General features: G+C 40.2%; 1 protein-coding gene across 2 annotated transcripts; it reads right to left on the reverse strand.

The window, feature by feature from the left end:
* Window positions 1–2,917: 2,917 nt before the first annotated feature.
* On the reverse strand, window positions 2,918–12,296 carry cax2 (cation/H+ exchanger protein 2). Of its 2 annotated transcripts, none has more exons than XM_062547093.1 (20): window positions 12,172–12,296; window positions 11,104–11,256; window positions 10,807–10,913; window positions 10,238–10,346; window positions 9,950–10,066; window positions 9,785–9,846; window positions 8,981–9,133; window positions 7,692–7,880; window positions 7,506–7,599; window positions 7,099–7,240; window positions 6,714–6,897; window positions 5,981–6,080; window positions 5,704–5,834; window positions 5,446–5,483; window positions 5,248–5,360; window positions 4,933–5,078; window positions 4,743–4,837; window positions 4,561–4,639; window positions 3,719–3,827; window positions 2,918–3,408 (listed from the first exon to the last, which is right to left on the reverse strand). In XM_062547093.1, the coding sequence occupies exons 1-20, from the start codon at window positions 12,254–12,256 to the stop codon at window positions 3,335–3,337; spliced, it is 2,280 nt and encodes a 759-aa protein (XP_062403077.1). In that variant the 5' UTR covers window positions 12,257–12,296; the 3' UTR covers window positions 2,918–3,334. The 2 variants fall into 2 exon arrangements, with proteins under 2 accessions (XP_062403077.1, XP_062403079.1); XM_062547095.1 differs by having other exon boundaries at window positions 11,104–11,253; window positions 12,172–12,285.
* Between the last annotated feature and the right edge of the window lie 492 nt (window positions 12,297–12,788).

Genomic DNA, 12,788 nt, shown 5'->3' on the forward strand with positions numbered 1-12,788 from the left:
TATATATATATATATATATATATAATATAAATTGTGTAAAAAACTAAGACAATACATTGACTTTTAAGACTGATTTGTATGTTTTGTATGCATTTCTACTTTACAAGGTTGATTTTCACAACTTCACAACTGTATATTTCAGATGGCGATAGCTCTGGAGTTGGAAATATTGACTATCTCTCTGGTCTGCATGACATCTGTCACCAATCCAATAACTTATGCTGTTGTAAATCCACAGTTTCGTACAGAATTTTACAGTCTTAAATCTAAATTTAAATCAATGTGTGCAACAAAATAACAAAACATAAACACATTTTTTATACAGCTTTATTATGCATCTCCTTGTACTTTATACATGACATTTTTTTGCATATAATAAATTAAGTGGGACATACATGCCTGGCTATCCCGATTTTGCCCTGGTGGACTTCCACACCTCACAAGTGTTGATTAAAGCCGGGAGGTCTCTCTGTTCTGGAATCCTCCTGAGAGTTCCAAGCCCAATCAAGCCTCACAATTCTTCTGGATTGCACTCTTGCAAACCCATTTCCTCGGCACTGGATTACAAAGGTTGCTTTGGAAATAGTGGTGGATTGCAATGTATATTTTTCTACATCACTTGTCATTTGGCTGATATTCTTATCCAGAGGAACAATGTTCTGACAGAAAGGACAGTCCCCCTGGAGCAACTTGAGGTTAAGATTGCGACAACAAACATGAAGGTTGAGTTAGGGATTGAACTCAGCACTTGACGGACGTACAGACCAGTCGACCTACAGACCAGTGGATAAAGCATAATACTGTAAGCCCTTTACCAGATTAAAGAAAATCCATCATAAGGAATTGTATTTAATATATATTTAAGAAACAAATCCATTGTAAGGCTGAAAGTTAAGTAGGATTTTTCAGTTGTCAAAGAAAAAATATAATTTTCCATTAATGTTCGTTCATAACAAAAAGGTAATGTTCTCCTTTAGCTGTGTATGTAAAATTGGACTGGAAATTTAGTCACGACAAAGTAATTGACAGTGGTGTATGTCATTAGAAATAAAGTTATGTCAGTGTGTGTGTGTGTGTGTGTGTGTGTGTGTGTTTTGTGTCTATTCTTGCTTCAGTTTTCTATTTGTGTTTGTTTTGCTTTCAGACAATGCAGGTGGATGATGCTTAATTGCTTGTTTCCCTGTGAGGTGATTGGGGCCCCACCCTGTAAAATGGCATTGTAGGAGCCATTTTTTGGTCTCATTATGTGAATGTTAATTGGTCCACTAGGTGTCACTATGTTATCCTATGTGTGCACACCATATGAAGGGGAATCATCGTACAGGTGACAGATATTGCTTGACGGAGGGGAGCACACATTGTTTTTTTACTGCTTCGCTGTGGCAGGCCATATGGCTGATGATATGTTGTGTAGTTTGTGGATATTTGATTTTTATTATACATGTACAAACCTGTGGTGAGCAATAAGTACCTTTAAATGGCATGTTATGTTTGGGATGCATTTCATCGACTCAAGTAATGCAAGTGGCTATAAAGCGCGTCAATTAAGTGTGCTGTCTAGTAACCCCTCGGGGCTTCAAGTTTAGGCTTAGCCTCGACAAGGAGGTATCATTATGTCATGCTGGGGTTATGTGAGGTCGTCTGTGTCTGATAATAATTGATAATCAAAGTGCTTGATTTTATACACCTGTGGAAAGGGACCTGATGAGACCCATGAATAGACTACTTAGAGTGCGCATAAGAGTGAGTTCCTGAGCTGGTCATATCATTGTTTGCATTTCGTATTTGGTATAAGAAAGTAGTAAGGAAATCATAAAAGCAACGGAGGTGGTGGTGGCTGTTCTCATCATTTACAAGTTCAGGTTGGTTATTATCAGCCTGTCCTGCACTCACTGCCTACAGTTTGGAGCATGGCCAAACAGCGCTGGCCTGTGACTCTGATGAAGACGGTGTAACGTCGAAACGTTAGTCCCACAATGTTGGCACCTTAAATAAAATTTTTAAAAAACTTCACATCTGAGTTGCTCCGGTGAACCCCTTTTTCTTTACTACAGTTTGTCCACTCCCGTGACGCACCAGATAGTGTTTTCAGGAGCGCGGAGGACTTTTTGTTTTTTCTAAGTGCTGGCCTCTACTTACTGTACTTTGCCTTTGCAGAATCAAATGAGTGAGTCTCCACTTACTTGTTTTTCTTAAGCTAAGCATAACTATTTATCTTGGCAAATTTGCCCCACACAGAGATTCTGGGTGTCGTTCACACATAATGTCCACATGTAGGCCTAATCATCATGTCTAAATCACCCGAAAGGTCAGACATCCTTTTGACAAAAATTTGCGTAGTGCAGAAGGACATGTCTAAAACCAGTTAATGACTGGTGGTTATATAAGCAGCATCCACTGGCTTCAGTCATGTGAAATGTAATGAGTGGCTTACTCATGTCAATATTTTTTTCAAACAATTCACTGTCATGAAGAGCTACACATTTCAACAGCTGATGTGAATGTGAGCTCAGTCTTTTAAGATTGAACATTAGTCTGGGGAGTCTTTATTTCTACTGCACAAGACGCATGATCAATGGGCATAATTCCAATGACGCAGTGCCCTTCAACCAATCAGACCAACGATCGATCAGTTGCGCCTGGTGGATAAGCCAGTTTAATCCGGCAAACGTGGACAGAAAGCAGGAGAGGTAGATGTGCAGGTTTCCAGCCTGAGCTGCAGAGCGAAATCCAAATGGCCGGCAGATCAGGAGGGGTTTACCCAGCCTAAATTGACCCTCTTTTGGTGAGACCAGTAGTGTGACACACAAGCAGATCAAGACGTTTTGGATGCAATGCACAGATTCATACAAATGATAATGTTTTAGTAAAGCTTAGTTTATGTTCAACAAAACAAAACAACAGACTGGCCCTCATACAGTATAAACATATCATCTCATATTCTCTGACACATTTAATCAATAATAAAATAAAACACATCTAACTCAAATTACAGTTATGCAATTGATGCTCTCTACCTTACAATTATGCAACTGATGATGCACTTGGAATGTGTCAGATAAAGGGTTTGCTCATGATGATTATTTGATTTCCTCGTCCCTCTCGTACCTTTACAACATAAACAACAAACAACATAAAATACAGTACAGAAAAATAAACCAAAATGGTACATATACAGAATCTCTGTATATGAAATATCTTAGAAATATCTTAATGAAGTGCAAACAACATTCTTTAAGGAGTAAGGATGATTCCGCAGTTTGGACCATCCATTTGTGCTTTTCAAGTAAATTACTATAACAGCACTTTTGTTCAAAGTGACCTCATCGATCACTTAGCAGCCTGCAGGGGAAGGTGCAAAGTAGTACGTGGCCAACAGTATGAGATACACCACCACCAGAGAAGTCCCTGCAGAGATCAATCAATCAATCAACCAATCAATTTAATGTTTATAGTGCAGTCAGTATGCATCATGGTCTCAATATGGTTTACAAACAAAATAAAATATAACAAAAATAATCTAATTGAAATACAAATGTTCAGAAAAATAACCACAGTAAGGGATATTATAAAGGTAATGTATTTGATTGCAGGCCGTTGATATGAGCAATCGTGTACAGTATGTTCACACATATACACACAATGTCAGATTTCACTGTAGAGGACATGGTCAGTGTTAACACAGGAACATGAAGGCAGACACAACGGAAATTCTCACCTTGAAAATAGTCAGACTTGCCATCCATGAAAATGTAATTGACAAGAATCACACTGAAAATGCTTGCCCATAGATGGAGATCACTGAATACAAGTACAAAGCCGACATCCTACAAACAAAGACATCCTTTGGTTACTGCAATAAACACAAATGGTGATAGAAATGCTGTGTTGATTCAGTAGTTGATTCAACATACACTAAATTCATGCAACCTGAATGTCATATTATGTGATGAAGGGCGCTTTCACACCTGGCTCGTTGAATCGGAACGAGCGGAACGTATAGGAACGAAGATCGTTTCGATTGGGTATACAGTATGTGAAAGCAGCCATTGTACTCTGTTTCGGAGAAAAAAAAAAAACGCCTGGAGTAGGTGGTCTCGGTTTATTTCCGATGGAACTCCAGAGTGGAACTCCAGTGAGAAATCAATCGGGCTGGTGTAGCAGGACAACCTCATGTGTTTACGTTTTAACAGTACTTTTAACAGAGTAGAGATCTAGCAAGCCTATGTTTTGAATTTCAACCGAATGTGTAATTTTAGGCTAACTTCACCGGTGTTACGCACAAGAACAAGAGAGAGAGAGAGGGAGAATAGCCAAGAGACACTGGACATGCACCTCTTTTTGGCGGTCTCGGTCTGCTTAATTTAGTGCGGACCTGAGTGCGACTGATGCTTTCACACCAACGAAAACGAACCGATCTAAGAGCTTTTGGTTCGAATGGATCGTTTGGTGCGCACCAACTGCTGTTGGTGTGAAAGCATCCCAAGTGTCCCAACTTAAGTGCTTGCAAATGTCCACTTCACAAAACAACTACAGGTGCTGATGCTTTTTGACACTTACGTAGATTGTGTTGAAGAGAATCAACAAAGGGATTTGAATCATACACACTTGTACAGCAATGCAGCTGCCCACCTCCAAACTGTAGCGGAATAATAAGAGAGAATCAAACAGCTAATTCATGTTGGGTGAAATACATTACAGTCCAAAGATAGACATTTATCTTCAGCTGAGACTGAACTGACCTCAAACTGATATTATTCTGGAGTGCAAACTGGACGCCATTTACAATCTCTGGGATTTCAGGGACCATAGCCAGCACAGTGACACCGATGAAATACTGTCGTGGAAAGAAAAGAGTGACACATGCAAAATGGGTCAGACATGCACTTCTGCTATTGTTTTTTGTTTTCATACTGTCAAGTGTGGACTCACTTGGGAGATGCCGGGCTGACTGAGGATTGGCTGGATATGTTCCGTGGTCAGATCTGCACATGCAGACATTAGCACTGTGGCCACAATGAGAATGAACAGAGCTCTCCACCGAGACCAGTGGACCACCGCACCAAGGTGTCCGGAAGCTGCTCACAGAGAAAGGGGGACGACAGAAAGTGAGAGCGAGAAGAGAGATAAGGAGGAAGAGAGAGAGAGAGAGAGAGAGAGATAAAGAGAGTGACAATGGAACCATGTCCATGCTTTATGCCAATGAATGATGTGTCTATCACTTTGCCTTCAGGCACTTTCCCTTACCGTTACTGTCACCAACATGGATGTCGTAGATGTGTGAGTGTGTCTTCAGAGTAAAGATGAGGCCGATGATGTAGGCCAAAGGCAGAAGGACAGCAATAGAGTGAACCAGTGGCCTAGAGGGCAGAGAGGGTTCACATGAAACATCATCACGTTTTCAATACAAACCCACACAGAGCCGGACTGGAGGGTAGAACTTACTCAACATGGCTATGGAACATGGTGTAGTTATTTTCACTCTGAGGAAAACAAAGGAAGAGATGTCAGCGTCAACTTTGCGTCACAGTTCGATTGAACACACTAAAAGGTTTCTGCAACACCGATTCCAGTCCTTTTAAAAAAATAAAATAAAAAAGATAAGACAAATGGCAAATTAAAACCATCATAGTCTATAATAGCATATCTGTAATATCTGTGACTAGTCCAAATGGTGCATTGCAACGGACAGAAGAGGCTCACCAAGTCATAGTGACAGTTGTGGCAGACATAGGGACCAGTGGTATTGGTGGTGGCATTGGTCCCCGTGGAACTACAGCCTTCACAGATAAGATTGCCGTAGGCTTTAGAGAACAGTGTTGGTGCAAACACCCCTGCAAAGACAGGCCAGCCAACAGGGTTGTAAAAAAATGCTGTACAACTTGACAGCCTTCAGGGTATATTATCAATCCCAAACAGTTTGGAGCAGGTGAAATACACTCGAAACATGCATGCATGCACCTATCACTACTTTGCACACCTCCAATGGATATGAAGAGCAATGATGAGCTGACTCCAGCGGAGCGACTGTTGAACCTTTGCTCGCTGTGTCTCAGTCCACCAATGATCATACAGATGCCCTACAAAATAAGCAAGCCACCAACATGAAATGGGAAAATGAACCAATCAGTAGATAAACCAGTGAAAATACCACTTTTTTGTAAAATCCATGTATAAACCACAGCTAATATTTGGGAAATTACAGTGAATGTGTACATGTGTCTAATACAGTTATAAGCACATTTCTCTTGTAACACTGGAAATAAAATTGTTTCTATGTAATGAATGCAAAATGTTGCATGGTGTTTCTATGTAATGAAGGCAAAAATGTTGCATGGTGTTTCTATGTAATGAATGCAAAAATGTTGCATGGTGTTTCTATGTTTCTATATAATGAATGCAAAAATGTTGCATGGTGTTTCTATGTTTCTATGTAATGAATGCAAAAATGTTGCATGGTGTTTCTACGTTTCTATATAATAGAGCAAAGAAAGAAGCGAAGGGCAGCACGTTCGTAGGCGAATAAACAAAGGAAAATCGGAAGAGCGCTGTCCTTCGCTTCTTTCTTTCATTTATGTTTTACGTGGGATTCAGCACCCAGTTAAAGACTTGGATTTATTAGCAGGCGATAGTGTGAGCGCGTCTCCTCTACTTCACAAATATACAATAGAGCACCCAGCCTGTGCTGCATGCGAGAGCTCCTCAACACTTACGGGGATGAAGAGAATGCAGCCCAGTAGAGTTCCGGTGAGGGCCGCCTTGACGACCTCCTGCAGACACTGGTTTCCTTCGCGGTGTCCTCGGAGAAGGGCGGTGATGTAAAAGGTCATCTCTGTGATGGAGCCAAATGTGGCGTTCACAACCGCACCGACAGCAAAGTTACTCTGTGCTGAAATACTGACAGGGATAGGGATAGGGAAAGTCAGTTTACAGAATTGAGCCATATACTCGTAAAGCTGTTCAATAAATTGATGCTTTTTCTGATTTACAGTAGAAAGAGCATACTCATGAGACTAGATATGAAGAGTTCAAATGCAAAAGCCTCTAACCTTCACAATACCACAATATCAGTGGTAAGTGTATGAAAGTTGACCTTACCTAGCGATACCCATTCCAATGTAGTAGGACAAAGGAATGATTGATCCGATAGCCATGGCAAATTTGACCTCTGAACTAGCAAATGCATTGTCTTTGTCTACGTAACCAATCACCAGAGCAAAAATGACCAATGGTAGGAGATCTAAAGTTGGTCAAGGAATGCAATAGAAGAGAGAGTAAGCATAATAGAGAACAGCATTATCTGTTCAGCTATTGGAAACACTAGAACATTTCAGCAAACCAGTGTTCATACTCTACGTATGCGCCTAATCATACAAGCAAATGTCAACACTTTTCTTCATCCACCTACTGAACCAATAATTGTTTTAAAAAGCTTGTGATAAAAAAAAAAACACAACATGCTTGACACATAAGTTGAATAGTACCACACTTTCCAAAAAGGATACTGACAGAAAACACATTGATCCCGTCCACTGTGTACTTGTAGTAGTAGACATTGAAAGCATGATTGCAGCACAGCAGAGCTTTGGTGTCTCCAGTCTGAGGATAGAACATGTATTGGTGTTAATGTCATCATCACTGGTCAATCAGATGCGCTACTGATATTAATTTGAATGTTTACTCATAAATACCTCCTCTGTGACGCGACTGATATGAACTTCTTCAGGTGGCAGCAGTAGAATTGAGCCCAGCGCACGAGCATTCATCTTAGCCACGGGTATGGTGACGACCAACAGCCAGGACAGCAGGCAGGCCAGCGAGTGGAAGACAGTCAGGACAGGATAGCCCAGCAGAAGCCACACATAAGTGTTAACACGTCTCTGAAACAGCAATTGCAGAGGGCCAGGCCCACAGCAAACCCATGTCAGTGATGCGCTATGAACAGGAAATATTTACCTATGGATGTTTAGTACAGGTGTAATAACTACTGTGTGTAAGCCAACATCCATTGGAACAATACAGTCCACAGGAAGGACAGACACAGGACCAGACTTCACCTCAGCAAGCACTTCAGTAGCGTTTTTGAAAACAGTGACTGGAGAGTATTCAGGCCACCCATGACTCCTGCGTCTGTATGTGATTAGGCAACTAGGGATTTCTATTAGAATTTCTGAAGGCTCGCGAAATGTTTCTCTCTATACATTTCTATCAAAACTATGGGCTGGTCACTCAGAGGTTGCTTCTGGCCCGCATGTGGTCCGTGGGCTGCCAATTGAAAAGCCCTGCACCACCCTATATCCACCCAAGGTTACTGCTAATACACTGCACATATTTATACTTAATTTATATTACTGTAAACCACCTTCTGTAAACCAACTGTATACTACTGTCTACACTGCACTGTATCCTGTCCTGTCTATGTACCACCTTAAACTTTGAATGCCACATTGCACTTCTACTTTTTTGCACTTCTGGTTAGATGCAAACTACATTTTGTTGTCTTTGTACAAAGTTGATTCTAATCTAATCTAATCTAATCTCAGAGAACCTATATCAGTAATATGCTATAAACAGGAAACCTCTACAAACCCACAGAGAACTCATATCTGTAATGTGCTACAAACAGGAAACATCGTTATATGGATATTTAGTACGGTTGTAGTAACTACTCTAGATATCCATGTGAAATGTTTCTTCAAAAGATGCTGAAACGTTCAGATCATTTAACAGCCCATTTCACAACAATTTACTGTGTGTAAACCAACTTCCACTGGAACAAAACAGACAACAGAAAAGACAGAAATAGGAAGACATTTTTCCCTGCCAATTACAGTATGGTATCATTAACATCAACACGGCCGAACACCTGGACAATGTGAAATGGGCTTATTGTTCATTATATAAAATGCTTGCATTTGATTTCTGAACGTATAAAAACAAAATGCAAATCATATATAAGGAACCTGCTTTCTCATCTCACCCAGTGAGAGGTTTTGTGTGGTGCCTGAGATTCTTCGAAAACATCTTCAACAGGTGTTGGCAGCAAAATGGATGTGGCTCTGTTATTTTCTTCTACTTCCTCAGTAAAGGAGTCTGGGCCTGCTCTTTTAGGTCTTCTTTCTGACACAATACCCTGTTAAACCCAAAGAGAAGGAAGCAAGTACCAAATAAGCAAATAAAGCAGCAATCAGCACACATGCTTTTATATTAAACATACATTTTAGTTTGTTCACTGAAATTGTAGGACTGAGAGTTACAATCCGATGTCCAATAATTATGAAATAATTAGTGTATTTCAACGCTCCAGTATGGAGCACCAATGTAAGTGCACCACTACTGCAAAACCCAAAGTCAGTTAGCTCTAAACACAAAAACAGCTTTTACTGAGGTTCAATCAAAAGTGGTAAATTGAAGTAGGCTGGGTAAACCCTGCCTGATCTGCTGGCAATTTGGATTTCGCCCAGCAGCTCAGGCTGGAAACCAGGCGTTGGTCTGATTGGTTGAAGGACTATCCAAGTGTACAGACTAATTTGAACTATGCCCCTTGATCACGCTTCTTGTGCAGTATACTTCGTATTTCTCAATATCATGACATTGCTAAAACAACAAATCTAATGGGAGCCTAAAGCTTTTACACAGTAGTGTATTTAGTGGCAGTGTAACATGAAACAGATTTCTGGTCCAGACCACAAAAGATGACATTAACACAATGTTGCTTTAACTTCAAATAACACAATTGGACAGAAAAACAAACAAACAAACAAACCAAAACATAAAAATGTACCTCTGTTATGGACTTCCCAAAAGGCCACAGAAAATAACCTGACAAGTTCCAGCAAAGCTTCCCTGTAATAACACAAAGTAACCACCGCAGTTGCATTAATAAATAAGTGGAAGAAGTTCAGAGCAGATATTTGTCTCACTCTACTTGAAAGAGATCCAAACTGACCGTATGGGAATCCAATAAGGGTACAGAACATCAGAAGACTGACCAAAGAGTACACCAGGGCAAGCCACCATCCAAATAAAAACACATACAAGACATTGCCACAGGAGATCAAGGAACCTGTAATTATAGCACATAGACATTGTTACTTAATTTAACAAAATGTAAGGATGTCTTTAACAATAATGTTTATTTCCTGTGTAAGACAAAGTTCCAAAATAAACCTATTAGTGTTAGTGATGATGGTGACTACGGATATAACCTAACTCCTTGTGCAAGTCACTGACTTACCGGTGTGAACTTTGATGACATTCAGCTCAGAGTAGAGCTCCTTCACTACCTCTGATCTGTCCTCAAAGGGTCGCTCGGTGACATGACTTTTCCACTTCCTGAATCCAAACTGAACGGAAAGAGACATGCATTGTGCTATCTCTTTGCTATTGTATATGATAAACAGTGACCATATGAAAGCCCATACGCAAACACTGATGGGGAACTATAGTCTTGGAATATCCATGTGAGCTTTTGGCAAATTTGGAATTTGCTCTGGTCTGTCTGGTTAAGAGGCCATGAAGCCCGCTTCCAATGTCCCTAAAGCATAGGCACGCAAATACAATCGCTAATCCGGCATGTATTTCTTTGGAATTGAGTAAACAACAGCATTTAAAACCTTCCTTTATAAGATTTCTACACTTCTGAAATGATTTGGTAAGAGTTTAATATAGCAATTTAAGTTTTATTTCATTGCTAGCTACGCTGCTTCAGGAAGTTGTAAGTCAATGAACCATTTCCAGACCCACTACCACCTGTACAATTGTGAAGGTCTGGGTATTCCCAGGCTGGTGGGGAAGTGTTATCACCTTGTAATTGTTAGCCTGTTTCTGCGCCTCCACTTCATTTTCTGCACTTATAGTTGTCTTGCAGCGGCCGTCATCCCATGCATCATCAAACGCGTGCAAACTATGACCTGGTAAAGAAAGGAGGGTAGCTTTCAAAAATGGGAAATAATAATCCAGCATATACTACTTGCACAGACATTCACAAAAACTGATGCCACGTTCTTATAATAATGCATAATACAACAATGCAGCAGACACCACCACTTAATGTAAGCACTAACAAATAACGTCTAAAGCACAGCAGAAATAAGACCTTACTTCTTTGTCTACATAAGGAACCAGATGTGCAGGGACCCAATGTTGGTGACATGCAGGGAAGAGAGTGGCCATCAAGGCCCTCATGAGGCAGGTGGGTCACGTCACAGCACAGCCCTCGACCTCTGGGTATCTGCTGGTCCCACGGTGGCTCTCCTTGGACAAAAATGTCCTTTTAAAATAACTATTGCAGCTTTACACTTTTTTGAGGATTGTATGCTTTGTTGCCTTCCCCAAACATGTTATTTATAAGTTATGGTCTGTTATTTATTACATATAGCATGTTCATTTCAAAAAACAAAAATGATTAAAAAAAAATAAAAAAAAAAAAAAGGAAAAAAGAGTAGGCCTAGCATCTGATGCAACAAATACACTGTGCAGTAATTTCCTTTACATTTAGCATTTAACAATCAACAACATTAATCAAACACAACCATGTACAGTAGCCTAACTATGCCACAAATAGCTTACAGCCAACAGCTGTACTCTCAGTTCCTCCATCACTCAGGGTGAGTATACATGTAGCCTACATGCAGCATGTGTGCGCTCCTGTTAATGACATTTTGAGACAGGTGCTGTTGCTGAGTGCCAACGACTCACATGTTCACACTTCTCTCTTCAACTATGTTCCCACAGAGGTAACAAATAAATTGTTAAAGTAGTTTCAGTAAAATGTCTGCGGCTGCTTCTCAGGCTACTTCCTCAGCCCTAATTCTTTGAGCTATCGGTATTTCATATCTCTCTATAATCTAGGCTGTAAAACGTAAACACAACTTGAAGGTTGGCTTTCAAGATAATATCGCGAGTTGGACATAGGCTATCAGAGACGACCCACAAAGTTCTGCAGCTTACAGATCACTTTTAATGACATTAATAAATGCCCTGAAGAATAATCGAGTATCTCATAACATTTAAACATTTCCAAACGTTTGAAAGCGTTTACAGTACATTTTATAAATAACATCGGTCAGAACCATTTCGAATAGACTGAGTTTCTCAACCTCAAGTTCAAGATGTGACACCGCTCTGTACGGACTACGGAGTAAACAGGTCTAACGAGTGCAATGCTACCTGCTGTTTCATCTGGATTGTCAGCAGCAAACCTTCGTCTTCGTGTCTCGCTGTCAGCTGACAAATGAACACTTTCAGAGGACATCTCTGTTATGCACAGTAATGGCTCCTATGTGATGATGGTTAATTCGCGTTATCCCTATGAGCGCAGTTAACGTGTGGTCTAGTATGAGCGCAAGGAATCTTGGGAAATGTAGTGAGGATGAGTCCCACCAACGTTGATAGATAGATAGATGGATAGATATACTTAGTCATCCCTAAGGGGAAATTACAGTGTTTCAGCAGCATACAAACACAACATTCAACAAAAACTACAAACATGCATACATACAGAAAATTATTTAAAATGTTATTCCTTTCTCTCTGCCCAGATGGGAGTCATTATAAAGTGCTGCAGTAGATAAAAAAGTCTTTCTGTATCTGTCTTTCTTACAGCTTAGTTGGCGTAGCCTCCAACTGAAGCCTTATTTAAAAAAAAAGGCTAGCCTATTGGCCATAAATATAGATAAAGAGATGGGTAGGCTATCAAAAAATGTAATATCGGGGTTAGTAGAGGGGAATAAAATAAAATAAATAAATAGGTAAATAGTTGCAAATCTTCAGGAGTTCAGAGTCTG

The sequence above is a fragment of the Sardina pilchardus genome, chromosome 10, assembly GCF_963854185.1.
Source record: "Sardina pilchardus chromosome 10, fSarPil1.1, whole genome shotgun sequence".
Taxonomy (NCBI): Eukaryota; Metazoa; Chordata; class Actinopteri; order Clupeiformes; family Clupeidae; genus Sardina; species Sardina pilchardus.